Here is a 23,252-nt window from a genome sequence, read left to right on the forward strand (position 1 = left end):
TGTAGGGGGCTTAGTAGATACGGAACAGTAATGACAAAAATGGCTTATTAAATTGTCTTTTCTCTCCAGCTTCTTTTAGATTTTTCATTCTTACCTTAGATTTTACGGTCGAGTGGGTGCTACGGCTTTCACCAGAGGCACTAATGAAAGCTCACTTTTTTTTTTTTTAAACTGAAAAGCCCATGAAATTTTTTCTACATCGTTCAGTATTACCTGTTTCTTTATGTAGTAACTGCTTGTGATTGTAACCTGAATCATCAGCTTAATAAATTTGACCTGGAGCCATGAGAATATTAGAGAAACTTCATGGGAAGTTGAAAAATTAAAAATGCTCAGTCTGTGGAAGTTTAGGTTTTGTTTCTCAACAGGTTTGTAACTATACTTGGTGTTAGTCAAATCCTCATTAACGGGAGATATTCTTTTTTTTTTTTTTTTAACGGGAGATATTCTTAATTGTCATAAAGGGTTACAACAGACTTATCTGTAAAATACCAATCTAGTAGCTTCACCCTGTGGACTCAGAGCAAAAACCTGGAATTGACCGTTGGGGCAAATGAAAATACACGTGTTTTATCTGTGGGAGAATCCTTTAGCTCCTCACTCAATACCTGCTTGTACTTTTTGATTTTTCAGCCCCCAGAAATTAAGTGCAGATAGGATTAGGGCAGCAGTACTTAATTGTGAAGAAAAAAAAATGTAATTTAGGACATATCCATTAAACTTATGAGTTTTGTTTGCAGGAAGTGTGTTGGGAGCGTGGTTTTGGTCTGCACTTGGCAGTTGTTGGTTGAACTTTATAAAAAGCCAAAGTGAAAGATATTGTTTAGTTGTGTTATTTGAGGAACACGTAACACGAAATAATATATTTGTTAAAGTTTCACCAGGTACTAAATAACTGATACTCCGTGCCATTTCATTTTATGCTCAATCTGTCTTTTTAAATCTAAGTTACATTTCTAGGAGGCCACACTAATTATATCTACATCATATTAATTTATTGTTTGATTAGGCCAAACTGGTTGATGGTTAATGGAAGATGACTATCATTTTACTAAAGGAATATATCTGGTTGCTCTAGACTGAGGTATGGCTACTGTTACCATTTTTCTTGACCCTAGAGAGGTCATAGTCTGGCGGGATGAGGTCCCAGTGGCAGTGGTCCTCAGAATCTTGGTGGGAGAGTCCAAGAATACCAGCCATTTAGAAATCCTGCCCTTCAGCATTTAGGCCATTTGTTTTTAGAGTTTACCTGATGTATCCTAATTTTTTTTAAATCAACACTTTAAAACCAGTTATGTTTCTTTTTTTTTTCTTAAAGGTTTTATTTTTATTTATTTGACAGAGATCACAAGTAGGCAGAGAGGCAGGCAGAGAGAGAGGAGGAAGCAGGCTCCCTGCTGAGCAGAGAGCCCGACGTGGGGCTCGATCCCAGGACCCTGGGATCATGACCTGAGCCGAAGGCAGAGGCTTTAACCCACTGAGCCTCCCAGGCGCCCCTAAAACCAGTTATGTTTCTTAAGCAAATATGTTTCCTAAACAAAATTAGCTGCGGTGATCACTTAGTAGCATGGCACTTCTAATGAAACAAATGTGAACTGCTAATAATCAGTTAATTCACATTTACATTATGGGAATTGAGCATTATCTGTAGTGTACTTTGCATTTTCTTTTGCTGTACATTCCATATTAAAGCACGTATTTCAATGCATAGATAGCTGTGTACTGAGGAATACAAATATATTTTTAAAATTCAGTAAATTTTATCTTTTGGGTGCTTAGTCCTGTGGTTTTGTTAGGGATTGACTTTCAGAATGTTGAATTCATGATTGTAGGTGGCTAGGCACAAGAACAAACATAATTTTAACGGAATCCACTTAATAATAAATATAAAAGTACGGACATATTACAGAGAAGGGAATGATTGAGTTGAGGGGCAGGTCAGAGAAAGCTTCATAGAGATGCTAGCCCCTGAGCAGGATTTTGAAGAGTGAATAGAAGTTTTATGTTGAAAAGAAGGAGGACATTTTAGCCAGAGGCAACAGAAAAAAAGATATGAACAAGTAAAACTAAATGCGTGTTCAGGAAATTTTAAGTAGTTTATTTTGCTATAGTACAACATCTAAGGAAGGACGGTTACTGTAGGAATCCCTAACATGTGCTGTAATATTTGATAAGTCAAATAATTGGATTTTTCGAGTATCGAGTATATATTAAAATGGAGACTTCACTATAATTTGATATTACTGTGATCTCAGAGATTTTAGAGATTTAGATTATAGAGAAATTAATAGTTTTTACTAATGGTAGTCATTAAGAAATTATAGAATATCGTACTTCAATGTTATGAGCTGCCTGCATATTTCTATAATTTCTTTTTAATTCTTGTGCATTTTGACCTGAAACAATTGTCTTTACATTTAAAACTTTTTTTTTTTAGAAAGAGTGAGAGAGGGAGAGAGAAAACGCAAGTGGGGGTTGAGGGAAAGGGGGAGAGAGAATCTCAAGGAGACGCCCCACTGAATGTGGAGCCTGACATGAGGCTTCATTCCACAACCCTGAGATCATGACCTGAGCTGAAACCAGGAGTTGGACGCTTAACCAACTGAGCCACCCTGTGCCCCTAAAACAGTTGTTTTAAAATTATCTTTGGGAATTTTCTTCTGTCCTCCTCCAAGTACTTGTAAGTTATTTTTATTTTGTTATGAAATAAAATTGGTATATAGCATTAGTTTCAGGTGTACAGCACAATAATTTTATATTTACATATACTACAAAGTGATCATCATAATAAGTCTAGTTATCTACTATCTGTTACAATACAATTGACCCCCTTTACCCTTTTCACCTATCTCCCAACCCCTTTCCCTTCTGATAACCACCAGTCTGTTCTCTGTATCTGTGAGTTTTATTTGTTCTTTTGTTTTGCTTTTTAGATTTCACATATATGGTGGAATCTTTCTCTTTGTGAATTATTTCATTTTGCATTATGCCCTCAAGGTCCATTCCTTTTTGTCACAAATGGCAAGATTTCCTTACATGGCTGAGTAGTAGTCTATTATGTATATATACCACATTTTCTTTTATCTATTCAGACATCACTGGATACTTAGATTGTTTCCTTATTTTGGCTATTATAAACAATGCTGCAGTGAAGATAGGGGTGCTTATATCTTTTCAAATTAGTGTTTTTGTTTTCTTTGGGTAAATACTAGTGGAATTGCTGGATCATATAGTAGTTCTGTTTTTAATTTTTTGAGGACTCTCCATACTGTTTTTTTCATAGTGGCCTGCCAACAGTATGAAAGGGTTCCCTTTTCTCCACAGCCTCTCCAACACTTTTTATTTCTTGTCTTATTTGATAATGGGCATTCTGACAGGTGTGCGATGACATCTCATTATGGTTTTGACTCTACTTTCCCTGATGATTAGTGATGTTGAGCATTTTTTCATATGCCTTTTGGCCATCTGTATGTCTTCTTTGGATAAGTGTCATTCAGATCCTATGCCCATTTCTAATTGAATTTTCTTGGTCACTGAGTTGTGTGAGTTCTTTATATATTTTGGATAGTAGCTCCTTATCAGATAAGTGATTTACAAATACCTTCTTCTATCCAGTAGGGTGTCTTTTTGTCTTGATGATGGTTTTCTTTGCTGTACAAAAGCATTTTAATTTGATGTAGTCTTGTTTATTTTTGCTTTTGTTGCCATTGCCTTTGCCTCAGATCCAAAAATATCAGCAAGAATGATGTCAAGTAGCTTACTGCCTATGTTTCCTTTTCTTTTTCTTTCTTTTTTTTTTTTTTTTAAGATTTTACTTATTTGTCAGAGAGAAAGAGGGAGAAAGCACACAAGCAGAGGAGTGGCAGGCTCTATCCCAGGATCCTGGGAGCATGACCTGAGCCAAAGGCAGTCACTTAAATGATTGAGCCACCCAGTTGTCCCAGCCTGTTTTCCCATAGGAGTTCTATGGTTTCTGGTCTCACATTTAGGTGTTTAATCCATTTTGAGTTAATTTTTGTGTATGATATAATGTGGTGCACTTTCATTGTTTTGCATATGGCTGTCTGGTTTTCCCAGCACCATTTATTGAAGAGAGTGTCCTTTTCTCATTGTGTATTTTTTCTTCCTCTGTTGTAAATTAAATAACCTTGTTTGGGATCGGTTTTCTGGGCCCTATTCTGTTCTATTGGTTTATGTATCTATTTTTATGCCAGTACCATACAGTTTCAATTACTATGGCTTTGTAATATAGCTTGAAATTAGAAGCATGATATCTCCAGCTTTGTTCTTTGCCTTTAACTTATGTTTAAAAGGATACTCAAAGGGAAGAGGGGAAACTTAAAGAGTAATCATTATATTTCTGGACTAAAAACCTGATTTGTATAGAATCTTAGTAATATGTAAATGTCTATTTAATTTATAGCATTAGCCACCGCATTCATAGACTGACCAATGTTGGTAGCTTACAAGATGTCTGCTATGTAGTTTTTGTATATCTTAATTATGTTTATATTACTTAAGGGTATATAAACATCTGAACATTTGAGTATTTGTATTTTAAATACCACATGAGACAGAAAGAAAAGGAAAATGGTAGGGAGAATGAGAAGTGCCTATTTAAACCTACTCATCCTGATATCTCTTGGCTATGACAGTAGGTGGAGATGCAGAAGTTTAGGACACAAGACTGAAGGAATAGTATTCTGAAGGTATATTAACCCTAGCCATTCCCTGAAATAGAGTCTTTAAAAATAAAAAGGCCTGGTGTTTTCATGGTCTGCCTTTTTATCCCCTTTTCTCTCCAATGTTTACCAAAAAAGTTTCAAATAAATCCCTGGATTGTATAAGATAACCATCTTTTTGCAAATTCTGAACAATTTGTTAATGAAGGTGATGTTCTCTTAAAGGCATGCACCAAGCAGTCTTTGATAATTGTTCTCTGTCTTTTGTGCATCATTAACAGGAAGGACCAGAGCATCAAGGACAGATTGCATTGAGTACATTATGTTTATCTTTTTGAATTTAGGTATAGATAGCCATTTGCCCTTTCCAAAATGATTTTTTTTCTTATAGAAGAAATATGGTCATTATAGAATATTTGGGGAAAGAGTGAAAACTACTGAAAAGGAAATAAGCATAATGTGCAGTCCTGTGCATTTCCTTCTTTTTGGTATGTATGAAAGCAATATAATATTTATAAATTTGGGATTATTAAATATTTTTATTTCCTTCTTTCAGTTAAAATTTACATCCCCCCCCCCCCCCCGCACTTCTGAAGTACTGGTTAGTGTACCTTTTACTTGCTGCATCGATTTCTTTGTTGGCTGTTAAGGTAGATGATGTGTTAGCTATTACATTTTTTTAAAAGACTTTTATTATTTGAGAGAGAGCATGTGAATGCGTGTGTGCATGTGAATGGGGGGAGGGCAGAAGGAGAGAATCTTTCAAGCAGACCCAATGCTGAGCATGGAGCCAGCCCAGGACCCATGAGATCATTACCTGAGCCAAAACCAAGAGTTGTACTCTTAACCCACTGAGTCACCCAGGCACCCCCCCGCCCCCTGCCTTTTAAAGTATAGTATGTGGCATAGATGATGAAGCTCTTCCAGTTGTCCCATTTCCTTACCCCCTCAGTTGTTATGTATAGTGCAAGGGGCGGCCACTCTTCTGTAATGTTATATAGCCCTGCCCCAGACCTAACAAGGGATCATTATAGGTAAACATTTCCTTCTTTCTGTCTACCATTTCTTGAGTTAAAGTATTTTGACACTCAGGTTGCTGAGTTGTATCATAGGTAGCTGCCTCCTCAGAAAAATGTTTTTTGTTTTTTTACCGTTTCTCATTTAATACTCTTTGTTCTAATGCTTTCTTTTCAGTTTATCATTCTTTTATTACTTCTTTTCATTCATTCAGGAATTGTTTATTGTCTGTCTGCTGTGTGCCTACTGTTTAAAACATAGTCCCTTCTGTGATTCTTGGGTTTCAGGTAGATTGGTGTTTCCCTCTGCAGTTTGTTAGGTATAATCTTCTCTTTACAGTGGTTGACTGCTTGACCCCTACTTCTCAGGGCCTAAACACTTTTTCCCTTCATTTCATAGGTTAAAGTCTTAACTTTGAGAAGGGCTAGATGTTGATTTAAGTCTCCAACCACTTTTTGCACTCGAGTCAGACATGCTTAGCCAAATTTTTAAATAGCTTGTGCCAGTTCTCCTGTGCCTCATAGGACCTCAAGTCATGCTTTGGTTAGTAATTGTATTAAGAACACCAGCAGCCATCTACAGTTGAGTGCTTCTGCTGTTCTGGCAACTGTTCTAAGCACATCACATAGCTTATTTAATCTTTACAACATCACAGTGAAATATGTATTCTTGTCCCCATTTCACAGATGAGGAAACTGAGAGATCAGGTGGATTGCTCGGGAGCTCTCAGCAAGCAGCAGGTTGACCAGGTTTGACTAGGGATTCTTGTTCCAGGTTGGCATCATAGGCTAGTGCTTTTCTGCCGTTTGATTTCTGCATTACAAACATGAAAGACCAGAGCATCTCATTGCCCCCAAAACTGGGAAGGGATCCTCAGGTCTATGTAGAGCAGGCTGGAAAAAACGTGTTACCTTTTCTTTATAGTATATGATTAGGATAAGTAAAACAAAATATAAAGAATTAGGAAAGATATTAAATGCTGAATTTGTATAAAACTTTAGAATCTTTTCAGGGTTTCTCATGAGAAAATTGTTGCTTGCTTACATGAACAGAAGTTTTTAAATAACAGATTTGTGGGTGCCTGGGTGGCTCAGTGGGTTAAAGCCTCTGCCTTCGGCTTGGGTCATGATCCCAGGGTCCTGGGATCGAGCCCCTCATTGGGCTTTCTGCTCAGCGGCGAGCCTGCTTCCCTTCCTCTCTCTCTGTCTGCCTTCCTGCCTGCTTGTGATCTCTGTCAAATAAATAAATAAAATCTTCAATAAATAAATAAATAACAGTTTTGTCCCTGAAATAAGAACATACAATTCCTGATCCAGACTTTCTTCAGACTGAGTTCCCATTGAGATTTTGTTTGGATGAGTAGGTAATAAAAATAAACCATTTTTAATAACTATTCAATCATTTATAACAGTTGAAATTATTTTTAAAGAATCCAAAAGTTTTTCTCATAGAAAATGTAGTAAAGAATTTCTTAAATTTTTTTGTAGTAAGAATTTCTTGTGATAAAATGAAAGGAGTTCAGATTCAATTGGACTTTCTAACTTCAAGTGTTTAAAATGACCGAGCTCTTATTTTCAGAAAGCATATGCATTGTTTGAGCAGTCACCTTGCAGCTACACTTTATGCCATTAAAAAGGCGTACCAGTGACATGTGAGAGGAAGTATCTGTGCCTTGTGAATGGAGAGCTTTCGGGCTGTTACTTGGAACCTTGCTTTCTAGGAGACATTGTACTTTCCCACTCCTGACAGCAGCTGCTGTCCCCTGTACTGCGTGTATTGCATTTGGAGTAGCTAGAGCACAAACTTTCCCAACAGTTTCCTGGGCCTGCCTACCCTGACAGGCACTATCCTGTGCTGGTCTGATGAAGCAGATTTCCAGGGGCTCACGTACTTCCCTCTTCATAGTTGATGGATAACCACAGCGCAGCATGTGCAGGCACTGCCCTCTTCAGGGCACCTGATGAGGCTGCTTGCATCCGGTGGTGGCCTGCCCAGCATCTCTGAATGCTCCAGAGTTTTCTTAGGTGCCCAAAGGTCTAAGGGAAACTTTATTGGAGGATACATTGGTAAGGAAGCTCTGCCCTCTGCCACAGAAAGAAAATTCCGTGAGCTTCGTGGAGATGTGTTTGACTTATGCGAACGTTTAACTCAAGCAGAGCAGTCTAAATGTGACATTCATGGTTTTGATATCAGTCCTAGAATGGAAAAGGAATTTGTGTAAGATATCAGTCATGATAAGGCTAGTTATACTGTAACAACAACCTGAAAATCTCTGCAGCTTAAAGCAGAGAAGTTGCTGACTTGCTTAAGCTGCGTATCCATTTCAGGTTAGTAAGAGACTTTATTCATTATAATTTCAGACATATCAGACCCCACCAATGGAGACTCCCATCTCAACCTATATTTCAACAATCACAGAAGCAGGAACCGTGTTCTGACTTTTAAAGGTTTTGAAGCTTATATTTCACTGGCCAAAGTAGCTCACATGGTCATGTCTCCATTCAGTAGGAGAGTGGTGCATAATTCTCCTTCAGGGAGGGTCAGTGAATATTTGTGAATGTCTAACCCATGCAGGTTGTAGTCCCAATAGTTAAAATTAAATGTACTAATAGTTGTTGAGCAACTGTGTAGGATCATTGTACTTAAAGGACTCAAAGCATCTAAAACTTAAAGGATTTTTCACTTGGCATGTTGAAGTTGAAGTAGAGTTAATGCTTTCCATAATGTCGTTTTTTTAAAAAGTGAGTTTTCTTTTTTAAGATTTATTTATTTATTTATTTGACAGAGAGATCACAAGTAGGCAGAGAGGAGAGAGAGGGAGAAGCAGGCTCCCTGCTGAGCAGAGAGCCTGATATGGGGCTCGATCCCAGGACCCTGAGATCATGACCTGAGCTGAAGGCAGAGACTTAACCCACTGAGCCACCCAGACGCCCCTCCATAATGCTTTTGAGTCTTGAACTTTTTTATTTTGTCATGTCTTCTCCCCTGTAGGAACTTATAAAAGTCTTAATTCTCATGTTTGCAGCAAAGATTTAAGCCTAAAAATATGTCATAGTTTGTCAGTATGAAGTCATTTCTATATGTTATGGTATTTATCTTGATTTGCATATATTTGAGCATAGGCGCAATAGGTCTTAACATGGCATTTATAATAAAAATACTTTAATAACTACTAGGTGGTATCTTCAAATACCAGCTCTTATTTTCTTTAATTTTAACAGGAAACTCAAAGATTTCCAAATAATTTTCTGGATTTTTTAGTTAAAATGGAAGATTCGTTTTCTTTTTTGTTCCCTCCTAAAAACATACAAACTGTAGTATGTGGTTAGCTTTCAGAATGGACCCCAATGATTCTCATTTCTAGTATTTGTACTTTTGCATAGTCCCATATCACATTGAATGCTGTAATCTGTGTAAACAAGAGGACATTTTAGAAGTGACAGTAGCTAGTTTGGATAGGGGTACTGTGGCTTGAGATAGATATGTTAAAACTATAAAGAAAAGCAAATGATTAACACAAAAATCAGGGTAATAGTTATCTCTGGCCAGGGGCAGTTGGGATGCTGTTGGTGCGAGGCACAGGGTGGGTTAAAATTTTCTCTTTTTTTTTTCAATTTTATTTTACTTTTTCAGTGTTCCAAGATTCATCGTTTATGCACCACACCCAGTTCTCCATGCAATACGTGCCCTCCTTAATACCCACCACTAGGCCCTCCCAACATCCCCCCCCCTCCAAAATGTTTAAAATTTTCTTAATCTTAGTGCTGGGATCTTGGAGTGTTCATTTATTTACAAACATTTTTTATTCGGTTGTGTACTTGATACATTTCAAAATAAAATGAACCAATTTCTGAGTTTCACAATCTGTTTCTTTTTGAATGGAAAGAGCACGGAGCCTTCTAGTAGTTACAGGGCCTCTTACTTTGAACTTGGAGAGCAGAGTTCAACAAAACTAGGTTTAGGTCATGACTCTGCCTCTAACTTGCAGAATGACCTTAAGCAAGTCACTTATCCAGTCCAAGCACCAGTTGCCTCCTCTGTAAAACTGAATTAACGATTTGGGTGAGCTATTACCGTAGGACCTTTAATACCCTGAGTCTAAAAGGTCTCTCAGGGTACACTGAAACTGATGAAGCAGAAGATAATGTGGAACGTAATTTTGATAAGTATCCTTTGGTTGAGGAAATATAGGTTCTCTGTTCTGCTGTCAGTTCTGTGACTTAGTAGTAGTTTCCAGAATCAAACTAAAGGCAATATTTTGTGTATGATAAGAGTGTTCTTCCTTTTCTATTCCTTTTTCCCCCCTCTTGAAAGTTGGAGATTAACATGGAGTTGGACTAAGGGCCTCTGTGTGCAGTGAAAAATATTCCTCCCACTCCATATTGATTTAGGGTGTCCTCTGTAAATATGTATATATGATAGCAGTATATTTAAAAGAAGAAAATCATGAGTTTTTAAAAACCATATATGGAAAAATGAATATGTTTTGTTCGTGGTAGTCTTGCAATAGTTGTCTGTGAAATCTCAGTCTCCTTTTTTCTATTTTATATTATACAATTTTATATTGTTTACCCAAAAAAAGAATGTTATTGCCAGTAGAACTGTGGGTATAAATTCAAATATGACTAAATCCAGTGTCAGGAGAAGTGTGTGTGTGTGTGTGTGTGTGTGTGTGTGTAAGACTGGTCTAGAATCTAGAACATATTTTACTGATTATGTTTACTCATCTGGCCCTTCTTTTCCCTCCCCACAGGAATTATTCTTGATAGAAATATCTTAAAATAGAAATCTTTACAATGGCCTCAGCAGTACTTAGTTCTGTTCCCACTACTGCTTCTCGTTTTGCCCTGTTGCAAGTAGATAGTGGCAGCGGTTCTGATTCTGAGCCTGGAAAAGGCAAAGGTCGGAATACTGGAAAGTCTCAAGCAAGCAAATCAACTACAAATGAGAAAAAGAGAGAAAAAAGAAGAAAAAAGAAGGAACAGCAACAGAGTGAAGCAAATGAGGTAAAAATTATAACTGTTTATGTCTACTTTCCCACTGTAAGCAGAAGTCCAAACCAAGGAGTCTGCAAGGACCAGGCTGTCTGTGAGACCGTGTGGTCTTCCTGGGCTCTTCCTACTCCTTGTGGCTGTCAGTCGCTGGTATTCCTTGGCTCATGGCTGTGTCTCTTCAGTCTTTGCCTTTGCTTTTACTTGGCGTTGTTTGTGTATCTCTGTCTTCACCTCTTCTTATAGGGACAACTGTTGTATAGGATTAGACCCACTCTCATTCAGTGTAACCCCTCATGAGGTATCTTGATGACATCTGTGAGATCTCATTTTCCAAATAATGTCACGTTCACAGAAACCCTGTCTTTTTCAGGCCGACGACAAATCTTTTGGGGGATTACAATCCAATCCATAATAACCTCTCACCGTTCCTAACTACTGCATCTCAGATGATGATGGTGATGGTGATGATGATGACACTTTGTTGGGAGTGGTTCGGCTGGTCCAGTTTTAGCTTATTATGTTACTTTGTGGACTAGGCCCTGTATTTTTAAGGACTACCAAAGTACTTTATCTCACTATTTAAACTGTAAAACTTTGTAAGCCATTAAACTTGAATCTTTTTTAATCCATGATTTTGCCTTTTTTTTTAAGTATAGGTGACATATGTCATATATATATACATATCTTAAATTTATAATGTTAATTATAAGAAAGGCAAATTTTAAGCACTCTGCCTTTATTGAGTCTTTTATTCCTCACAACAATCCTTTAAGGTAATCGGTGAGTTAAATTATATTATCATTATCCCCATTAAAATTTTTTTTCTTTTATTTGAGGGTAGTTGACACAATGCTATGTTAATTTCAAGTGTACAATATAGTGAGTCAACAAGTTTATCCATTATACTATGCTTACCACAAATCATACAATGTCATATTAGTTTCAGGTGTACCGCCTAGTCAAAAGCACCCTTGTTATACTGTTTTCTATTCCTATAAACTTCTTAAGTAAATCAGAATCATTAAAATGATGGTATAATAGAATACAATCCCATTTTTAAACCCACCAATGCTATCGAAATACGATGAAATTAATATTTTACAAAGATTAAGAACACAGTAATTCTGAGAACATAATGAATGGAATAGTATTTGGAATACAAAAATATTATTGAATTTTTTTTAACTTACCAAAAAAATCATTAGTATTCCAGAGTTGGTAGACTGACTTTAATATGCTTTTTGTTTGTTTCATAGCTCAGGAATCTTGCTTTTAAGAAAATTCCCCAGAAATCCTCCCATGCCATTTGTAATGCTCAACATGAGCTTTCATTACCAAACCCAGTGCAGAAGGATTCACGAGAAGAAAATTGGCAAGAGTGGAGGCAAAGAGATGAGCAGGTACAGTTAAGTAAATCAGATTATTTTGCTTTGTATTTCAGTGAATTTATGCATTTTTAAAATGATAGTGCATCTGAGTCCATGACACCACTGTTCTGAGGAGCATTTTATATTGGATTAATTCACACATCTTTGTACTTTTAATAAGGTTCCGTTTTTCATCCACTAAGAAAAAATTGATACATTTATTATTTTGTTAGCTTTGGCAATTCAAAGCAGTTATTTTGTGAGTTTTCAATTCATCTGCCTTTTTACAAATGGGGGAGAGATTGGGAAGGTAAAATTACTTCAGGTAAAAAAAAAATCAATATTTATTTGTAGGGTCCAAGGCCTCTTGTTAAAAATACTCAGTTACAATTTTGCTTCAAAAAGGAAGACTTTAAAGGGGAAGATTTCCTTTTCAACTTTTTTGGGAAAAATTTATTTATTTGTTTATTTGAGAGAAAGAAAGCATGAGTAGGGGAGAGGAGCAGAGGGAGAGGGAGAAGCAGACTCCCCACTGAGCAGGGAGCCCAATGCAGGGCTCTATCCCTGGACCCTGGGATCATGAAGACAGATGCTTAAGCTGCTGAAACACCCAGGCGCCCCCTCGTTTTCAGCTTTGATGTACAATAGTTTATGGCCTTTGTTAGTTTCTTTAACCTATTTACATGACACATTGTGCTTCTGTTAAATAAATATTATTAATAACAAAACCAAATAGATGATTTTTAAGATCACTCAGTTCTGGTGTGTGTGCTGTTCAGGAAAATAACATACTAACCTGGAATGTACTCTAGGAGATGCTGTATGTGTGGGAAATGAATAATAATTTATTTGCTTACCTGTCAAACTGGCAGTTGATCTGTTGGGAATAGGTATTGTTCTAGCAGATGTTTGGTTTAGTAGAGTACTATACCCATCATGCTTTGGTTACCAGTTTTGAAAGGGTTAGAACATACTAAACTGCACTCTTAACACAAAAACTATATTAGTGATAACATTTTTGTTAGGATTTTGTAATGCCTTAGGTGCATCATCATAGTGTCAATTATTACACGAGACCTGTGCACAAATGCTGCTTAAAAGATATTTCCAGACAGTGATATACTGGATAAATCATCTTGTGTTAAAGCCTCTAGTTTTTATTTGATTATTTCTTTTTTCCTTCTGCAGTATTCATTATGACAGATTCTTCTGGTTTACAAGTATAAATGTAATGATCTACTTGTTTAGGCAGTAATAGAATTGACCAGTGTCTTCACCAGAGAGAATTTCTCCCAGTGCCCACAGGGCACTGGAAAATTAATGAAGGAAAACTACTCAAATTTGCACCACAATAAATTTCATGTAATGTGGGAACTTGAGCACAGATATTTGATTGCCCTTCTTCCTTCCCCCTCTGAATGCTGCCAAAATGACCAGGTAATTATGAAAAAGAAATAGTTGACTTGGCCCTGACCCTGTACAAGAATGTTATCCCAGGCTCAGGAACTTCAGAGGATTTTTGCTGGGTATACTCTTTTGAGTCTTGGGTCTTGGGTCACTTAGGAAAACCTGGTACCGTATTTGGAATTCTCACTTGCAGGAAAATAATCAAGGTCTTGAGAGATAGAGTAGATCCTCGGATAATTATATTGATAAGTGAAGAATAGATAAGGGCAGGCTTTGGAACAGACGGATAGTAAACCATTTGGAATCTATTTTACTATGTGGCATAACAGATTTTAAAAGTAGGAACCAGGGAGTGACTAGACTAGGCAGAAAGCACATAGTATGGTGGGTGTTCTCCCTGACATAGTAAAGGAATAACACTATGAGAAATTCCAGTATTGAAGGAGATGAGACAAAGAGATGGCTGTAGAAAGCTTGTTTGTTATGTGGCTACTTATTTCAAACACAAAAGAGAAATTTTGCTAAGACAAACTTTCCTACTCTTAAATCACCAAGGCAATAAGGTAAGTTTACATCAGTTAAGCCTGAGCATAAAATCTGAGAGCTGATATTAAATAGCAGCTAGGTAGACAGTAACGAAGCATCCATTCCTTCTCCATGTGAGCGAACACTGGATCTTAGTTGATCTCACATCAACTGAAGCAGTTTGTGCCCCACGAAAGGAAAAGAACATTGTACTTAGTGTCCAAAGTGAAAGTATACTTTGAAAAAAATTTATTACAGGAAGCAAAAGTTGATTGTAGACACTACCTGTTCTTTTGCCTTAATAAAAACCCAGGGGTTAGAACATCTTGTAAAAGTCAAGGAGATTAGTAATGTTATAAAGCAAGGTGAGGTGGTAGACTGAGATGAAAAGTGGACAAGAGAAATTGAAAGGCAGGGAAGTGGGTGAAATAAAAAATTGGGGGAATAAAATCATAGCAGAATTAAAAATTTCATTAGATTAAAGAACAGACTATACACTGAAGAAGATTGAGTCAGTTGTATGGAGGAAATTTGAGCTATGTTTTGCCAATATAATCAACATAATAGATTGGAACACAGAAGTGAAATCCAACAGAGGCATAATTAGTGTCCCTACAACAACCAGAATAGAGGCAGTCATTAAAGATAATATTGATATTGGGTGATGGACATTGGGGAGGGTATGTGCTATGGTGAGTGCTGTGAATTGTGTTAAGACTGACGAGTCACAGACCTGTACCCCCGGAACGAATGATACATTATATGTTAATAAATTAAAAATAATTTTAAAAAACCCAAAGATAATACTGATAGAAATTTTCCTAAGCTAAGTAAAGTTCTCCAGTCTGAGCTTGAAAGAACTTTAGCCTTTTTTAAAGACTTTTTTGGGAAAACTTTTAAAAAGACTTTTAAAAAGATTCTAATTTCAAGAATGAGAGACAAAATAGTACTCTGTGTGTGTATATATATGTGTGTACATATGTGTGTATATATATATGTGTGTGCATACATATAGATACTCTGTATGTATATACACCCACATACGGGAGAAAACAAGATGAGAAATCAGGCTGGCTACTTTAAATGCCAGAATTGAAATGCTAGGACCAAGAGTTCCATATCTGGCCAAGGTGTCATTTTGGTGAAGGCTAAAGAAATACATTTCTAGATGTGAAAGGGCTAAGGAGGCATACCGCCAGTAGCCTTTCTGCAAACTCTTCTGAGATATGCTCCTGCCAATTAAAAGGCAAATCTAAATAAAGAGCACAACAATTGGAAAACACTAGTGGCAAGCATTGAAACCAATTTAGTGCAGAATTAACTCTAAGTTGTGATTGTAAATGCTTGTGAAAGAGAAATCGACACGTGAAAAATTTGTCTAAAGTGAAATCCCTGTTTTTGAATACAAAAATTAGGAAGGAAATTGGTTGGAGAAGCCAGTGGGTATTTTAAAATTTTTCATAATGGGAACAAGATACATAGTTCCAAATGTGATTTTTTTTTTAATTTTAAAGAGAACAATTTTTCTTTCTATGAGCTTAAAATCAGTTGAAGAAAAAAAAGTTAAACCTGGTCCATATAAGCAAAGTGACAAAGCCCAGGAATATGCAAGGAAGCCTTTGAAATAAGGTATAAAAAAGAATAATAGACATTTCATTTAATAAATAAATGTAAATAGTTGAATTTATTCATTAAAAGACCAACTGCCTGGACCACATTTTGATCTTAAATTCTTATGTTTTCCCTAACATTAAAAGTTGTGACACATTAACCCTAAAAGGATAGGTTCAGGCTATTTGGGATACTGTGTGTTTTGCTGAGGTATGCTGTGAAAGCTGCTGGAAATTGTAGAGATAATCTTTAAAGCACTATTAGTGTTTAAAGAAATGTTTCTATCTCATTTTCCCTCTCATAGACTTGTATGTGTCCCAGTGTACTTCAGCATGGAAAGATAGTCTTATATTTCCTTTTTCTTTGCAGAGTTGTATGCATCAAAAGTGGTACTTGCTTCACACTTGAAATGGGTGAATTTTATGTGATATATGAAATATGTTAATTATATCTCAGTAAAGCCATTTTTAAAAAAGATGAATAGTCCGTGGCTTTGATTTAGTTATATTTATAATTTTTACTACTTTTAATACTCAATTAAGGGACGCCTGAGTGGCTCAGTGGGTTAAAGCCTCTGCCTTCGGCTTAGGTCATGATCCCAGGGTCGTGGGATCAAGCCCCACGTCGTCGTCGTCGTCGTCGTCATCGTCGTCGTCGTCATCGTCGTCGAGCTCTCTGCTCAGCAGGGAGCCTGCTTCCTCCAATCTCTCTCCACCTGCCTCTCTGCCTACTTGTGATCTCTGTCAAATAAATAAATAAATAAATCTTAAAAAAAAAAATACTCAATTAAGATCAAGAAACGTCCTCTTCACCAGTATCTGTTGCCTGGGAATAAACCTCTGTGTAGATGTTGTTTTCCTTTATTCATGATACATTGATATTGCTGATTCTAGTCGACTTTATGTTAAGTCCGCATCATGGCTCAAAAACATATTAACTGAATAGAAAAATTTCTACTCACGGATTTTTTAGTGATAAACTGATAAAATATCATTGTATATTTCTTCCTCTTATTGATTCACTATCTTATTGAAACTGGCTTTGTCCAGCTCTAAAGTGAAGTATCGGCTAGCTTGTGCACAATCGTAATTGTTCTTGTACAGTGAAACCTCTGGCCCATCTGATAAAGGTGTTTTGCCAATAGCTTGTTACGTTTTTTGTTTGTTTGTGGTTGTGATATTTGTCATTAACCTCATGGCTGGTACAAGAAGTCCCTTGGCAATTTTTTTAACTTGCACTTGTTTCCCTATAAGGAGTGCAAATTCATAAATCCTCTGTATTTTTTGGCTCTTTCTTTAGCAACAAAATCCATCACTTTTGTTCTGGAAAAAGCATTATGTGGTACTTGTTCTGGAAAGACTTATACAAGTTATTGTGCTTCGAAAGTGAAACAAAAACTATGGTGTCTTCTGGCCACTGGTCTGACGATGTTTCATAGCAGGCAGCTAGGAACAAATAAATTGACTCAATAAGTCAAAATTTCAAATGCTCACTATCATAATTTCAAATGCTCACTATCATAATTTTCTACTTATAATGTATAGTCTGGCACATACAGATTTATGTTCTATATTCACTGTGTTAGAGTTCTGTTCACTTAAAAATTCATGGTGTTTCTATAAGTAGCATTATTTACAGTTCCGTTTTCCTTCCTACTTTTAATCCTTCAGTAAATCATTAAACCATTTTTGTTACTTGGGCAGCATAATAAAGCATACAACAAAAATGCAGATTTAAAAAATGTAAAAAACACTTAGAAGACATGAAGATACTTTATCAAAATAAGCTGATAAATAGTGTATACACACAGTTCCAGTTTTTGTAGAACGTTGACAGCCTTTAAAATTGTAACGTTCAATAAGAATATTAGAAGATTTTTGGAAAAATAAGTCTGCCTTCCCGATCAGTGAAAAATATGTTGTCCACACTCTGACGCTCATAGAGTTAGAGGACCACAGGGCAGTGCTGCTGTTGTGGCTAAAGAAGCAATTGGTTGTAAGCATTAGATTGTCTTCAGAATGGTGTCTGTGATATGTTACAAAATCCTGTTCCCATGATGCCTGTGGGAAATGAGGAGTAACTCTTCATTTGGAATTTGTTTTGCTTGGATGTAAAATGGGTAAAATTGTTATGGTACTTAGACTTACAAATTATTTTTTTCGATCTAGTTCCAAAAGACTTGCTGGCCTTCCCATTTTTCATTGGTTCTTCATATTAACTGATCATAAGCCCTTGAGCTATAGGTTTGTTTAAATAGAAAAAACATGTTTTACTGCTAGATGGGGAGTAGGAGTAGGCAATGAAGGAAACCAGCTGAAAGGGGATCTGAATTGCTCCTTCTTGGGCACATGTAAGTATCTTCTTCAGTCTTGTAGGCATTGTAGTGCCTACTATTTCTTCTTTGTCTTCCTTTCCTCCTCCTGCAAGTACTGCAGAAATCTCAATCTGCAGACTTAATAGAAGATACTTTTTAAAAAATCATGGTGGTTTTACATTTTCTTGCCCTGGTACCTGTCTTTTAGGCTCAGACTGTCCCCCCTCTCAGTTCTGTCTGTACATGTACTGATGAATTAGGTTGACAACTATATTTATCATAGTCTTATGATTAACGCTGTGAGATATGTTTAGAGAATTTAGAATCATGTTTTCTTTCTCTTATTGTTTTTGTGTTGTGCTACCATTCTCCCTGTTATCTAGGATCACAGATCTTATCTTTGATTCTTTCTTCTTTCATATTTCATATTCAGTCAGTGTTCTAAAACTTGGTCATTCTTTTCTAGGATATAGCCTTCTTTATTTTCTGCACTTTTATGTTCTGGTTCGTTTCTGTATGCTGAGATTACAGATGTTTAGCCAAACACATTGATTCTAAGCCTTTGTTTTTCTGATGTTCCAGTTTAATTCTTTAAAATTGCTTTAATCAGCAATTCTCTTTCATCTGTCCTGAGTCCATACTTTTTAGGGAGTGTCAGGAGTCTAATTCTGCCCTACCTAAGCAAACTCATTTTCCACTATTCTCCATTGTAGAGGAGGGGAATTCCAATTTACTGTATGTGTGTCTTGTGCCAGGCAGGCACTGGGTTAGGCACTTTACATGTATTAATAGCTTTAAATCTTTAAAACTGCCCTGTACGTTGATATTTCTATTTCCTTTTTATATATGAAGAAACTCATATTTATAGAAATCATGTAATTTGCCCAAGGTCAGTTAACATACATGGAATTGGAATTTAAATGATCTACCTAAGTGTTCTCCCAAAGCCTAGGTTTTGTCTACATTTCTCTCTATTGAATTCACACTTTATCAGGTATCCCCTTTCTTTGCTGTATCCCATAATGCATCTATTTTTAATATCATATCTTTGTTCACTTGGCTCTTCTGAAATTCTTCTATTCCTTTTTCTACCTCTCCAAATTATATCTACCATTTATGGACAAACAAATTAATGTCTTTTCTGTATGCCTTTCTGAATTTTATTTATCGTGTATTTTTTTTCCTCCACTTTTGTAGCATTTTCAATATTTTATTCTATTTCCTGTGCTTCATATGTGTTAGTGTTCTGTCCACAACTGGAGCAGAAATTCTTTGAGGGCAAAAGCTGCCTTAAAGCCCTACAAGCAACACGTAGAAGGTTGTCTATTATCTTATTTGTTGATTGATCATATGGACATTTTTGGAAAATTTGTTCTAGCTTTTAGAGATTTAAATTGAAACTTAAATCATTTTTGCCTACTTGTGTTTCCTTGTATACTAGTTTGTGTTAAAAATTAAAAGCTCTGAACTGCTGCATTTAGAACCAAATGCTAAGGAGACTTTTCACTTTAAAAGTTCCATTCAGTTTTTTTCATGCTATTACAATCAGCTACTTTAATATTTAAGTTCTTGAGTTAATAGGAAAAGGAATACTGGACATCTTCTAGTTGACTCCCAACTCTTTAATCTGTTCTCCTGCTTATTAACTAATTTTTGGAATATCAGCAAGAATATCTAACATATTGGAAATAATATTAAATACCCTTTCTATAAATGTAAAATATCATTAATATGGATTAAAATTTCCGTGGTAAATTGAACTGGCTTTGATTAGAATAAACTTAAATAGTTTTGTTACTTTATCTGTGTTGGGATGACTTCCTGACTTTACTTACAAAGAAATATTTTATACTCTGTTTGCTTTGAGTTTAGGTGGAGAAATTAATGTAAACTTTACTTTTTTAAGATTTATTTATTTAGAGAGAAAGTGTGCAGGGTTTGGGGGAGGACCTGAGGGAGAGGGAGAGAATCCCAAGCAGACTTTGTACTGATTGTGGAGTCTGATACAGGGCCCAGTTACCATGACCCTGAGATCACAATCTGAGCTGAAACCAAGAGTCTGACGCTCAGTGGACTGCACCACTCAGGCACCCCTGATGTAAAATTTTTTGTGTAATGCTAACATGAATCCAATTCTTTTTTACTTTTTTTTTTAGATTATTTATTTATTTGACAGACAGAGATCACAAGTAGGCAGAGAGGCAGGCAGAGAGAGAGAGGAGGAAGCAGGCTCCCTGCGGAGCAGAGAGCCCAATGTGGGACTCGATCCCAGGACCCTGAGATCATGACCTGAGCCGAAGGCAGAGGCTCAACCCACTGAGCCACTCAGGTGCTCCGTAACATACTGTTTTTGAATATCTCGTGTATTATAAATATTTGGAAGGTTACTACTTTTTCCTGATGATTACTAACTTGGATTAATTCTTCAATTCATTTTAGTTTTATAGAAATATGTACAGTTTACTCTGGGTTTAACCGTATTTTCTAGTGCTATATAGCCTTATTTACCATTTTAATTCTAATTGCATTTTTCTCTGAGTTAGATTAGTTTTTTCTGTGATAAACCTAATCTTTCCCCCTTCTTTTTGTTGTCTTAGTGTAGGTTTAGATGAGATGCTTTCAAAGGGATAACTTAGTTAGGGATAAAAACTTTAGTTCAGGGACACCTGGGTGGCTCAGTGGGTTAAAGCCTCTGCCTTCGGCTGGGGTCATGATCCCGGGGTCCTCGGATCGAGCCCCACATCGGGCTGTCAGCTCAGCAGGGAGCCTGCTTCCCCCTCTCTTTCTGTCTGTCTCTCTGCCTGCCTCTCTGCCTACTTGTGATCTCCCTCTGTCAAGTAAATAAATAAAATCTTAAAACAAAACAAAACAAAACTTTAGTTCAAGGTATCCAGTGTTTACATTTTTCTAATTTTTAAGTTATTCCTTGGAAATAAATCATTCCTTTTTGGAGTCAGTTTCTGTTTTAGTTTAGTTTTTTTGTCAGTAAGCAATAGAAATAATTCTGATTACTGTTGGCTAAAGTAATTTGTTGAAAGGATTCACCGATTTGAATTAAGAACTAAACAAGTGTGCCTTGGGAGAGATGGAAGCTTAAACATTCTGGAGTGCTTAGAGATGTGAACCAGTAGAACTAGTATGCTCACTTATAGAGGCTGTCACATCAGATGATCAAACACTACTTGCTTTGTATTTGTTCTCAAAATTTAATTCCTAGGACATCAAAAAAGAGTTGAATCCCTTGCCATCACCTTGTCCTTGATGATGGTAGCTTGGATGTTTGTGTGGGTTTGGTGATGGGTGGTATACAGGGTTATGTGATTGGCTGTCCTACTAGAATCACAGGACATTGGGGTGAAGTATAGCTATTCACTGGAAAAAAGGAAGGGATTCTGGACAAACAACTAGAGATGTCCACTAAATTTGTGCCTTTAGTATCTAATCCACATAGGTTGACACATCTATGTACACAAATCTAGGAAGTTTACTCCTGTCATGTGGCAACACTCCTGTATTCAGCTGCAGTTATAACCTTGTCTCCAATGGTGAAAACCAAAGTTTCATTCAGCTACCATAGCAATTTTGTCTGGTAATTTTGGAGAGTAATTTGATCAGTTGATAGTAGGAACTAGATTGTAAGAAATTAAGATGATTTTGAGTAGTGGGAAAGAGGAACCAAAAGATATAAATCACAAATTAAAGAATTATTTTTTATTGTATTAGATGACCTTAAAGGTAGGACAATCAAATAAAAGGATGGAGGTAGAAAGGCACACTATAAATAATTATTCTGTAACATCAGAGATCTACCAGAACATTTGGTCACTTTATTTAAAGTTCCTGTACTTCTGTGGATTACTTTATATTAAGGGAATGGTATGTTTTATAATGTTTATTGATTATATTTCAGTTACATTTTTGAGTGGAGGTCACTATTAAAATTTTCTGTGTCCTAAACTGGACACCATCATTGACCTCTAATACAGTGTCAATTTCTTTGTAAAATCTTTTTTACTAAAGAAAAAAATTATGTGATGTATGATATATCATTGACAGTGAATAGGGAAATAGAAACCTCAAAATTGGAAGTTTGCTTTCGTATCTTCTGAAAACTACAAGGTTCTTTACTTTGGCTTGGACAGATAAATTTGGAGAACCCAGATTGTTTTTTAATGTGTTTGTTTCCCTTTCCTGTATATATTGTCATGGCTATTGAGCTAGTGTGGCATAATTGTGAAACTTTCTTTTTGTTCTAGCTGACATCTGAAATGTTTGAAGCAGATCTTGAGAAGGCATTGTTGCTAAGTAAATTAGAATATGAAGAACACAAAAAGGTATTTACACATTTATTGATTTAGATATTTTAGAAGTTTAAGTGTTCAGAGGTTAGGACCAACCTTTCTGAAGTTTGTATAAGAGTTCTCCATTAAAGCTTGTCCTAAAAATTCACCACTGTAACAAAATATTATTATGAAGTTTTTTAAAAATAATTTTTTAAAAGATTTATCTATTTAAGGGTGGTGGGTGGCTTAGTGGGTTAAAGCCTCTGCCTTCGGCTCAGGTCATGATCCCATGATCTGAGTGGGGAGCCTGCTTCCCCCCTCTCTCTCTGCCTGCCTCTCTGCCTACTTGTGATATCTGTCAAATAAATAAAATCTTTTAAAAAATATTTAAAAAAAGATGTATCTATTTATTTGAGAGAGAGCAGGGGTGGGGAGGAGGAGATGAGGGAGAAAGAGTCCCAACCAGACTCTGTGCTGAACATGGAGCCCAACATGGGACTTGACCCACACGGAAACCAAGAGTTGGGTGCTCAACTGACTGCACCTCCCAGGTGCCCCGTTACAGTCCCCCCGCCCCCCGGCCAAGATTCATTGTTTATGTACAACACCCAGTAGATTGGAGTGTTTTTATTTTTTATTTTTTTAAACACCTTTATTTTATTTTGTTCTTTTCAGTATTCCAAGATTTTTTTATAATAAGATTATTCCCTAGGTTTTGAGAGGCAACAAACTGAACTTTGGTGATTTGAAATGTTTCCTTAAATTCGTCCACCCAAGATGAAGAGAAGAGGGGAAATGAAATTAATAGCAGATGATTTATTTTAACTTGTTTTTTAAATTAACACAGGAAATAAGTAGATTTAAAAATCTAAATAAGTATGAGTACAGGGGCATCCACTAAGAGACTCTCTGCTGGAGATAACCTGATAATTAAATGGGAGGCTATTCCTGATGTTTTGACCTTGTGAACTCTGAATTTTATCTAAACTGTAATATTGGGCTATGTGCTGAAGTGCATTGTACAGCTCGAAACTATGGGAATATTTAAGTAA

General features: G+C 36.3%; 1 protein-coding gene across 2 annotated transcripts in view; it reads left to right on the forward strand.

Annotated features, from left to right (window-relative positions):
• The window catches only part of GKAP1 (G kinase anchoring protein 1), a 75,051-nt gene that overhangs the window by 912 nt on the left and 50,887 nt on the right, over positions 1–23,252 (forward strand). For both annotated transcript variants that reach the window (XM_032840449.1, XM_032840450.1), the window contains exons 3-5: positions 10,453–10,705; positions 11,950–12,093; positions 22,174–22,251. In XM_032840449.1, the coding sequence (XP_032696340.1) occupies positions 10,496–10,705; positions 11,950–12,093; positions 22,174–22,251 (432 nt within the window). In that variant the 5' untranslated portion in view covers positions 10,453–10,495. The remainder of the gene's footprint in view (positions 1–10,452; positions 10,706–11,949; positions 12,094–22,173; positions 22,252–23,252) is intronic.

Source organism: Lontra canadensis, unplaced genomic scaffold (assembly GCF_010015895.1).
Source record: "Lontra canadensis isolate GAN:19392208 unplaced genomic scaffold, GSC_riverotter_1.0 scaffold113, whole genome shotgun sequence".
NCBI classification, from domain to species: Eukaryota; Metazoa; Chordata; class Mammalia; order Carnivora; family Mustelidae; genus Lontra; species Lontra canadensis.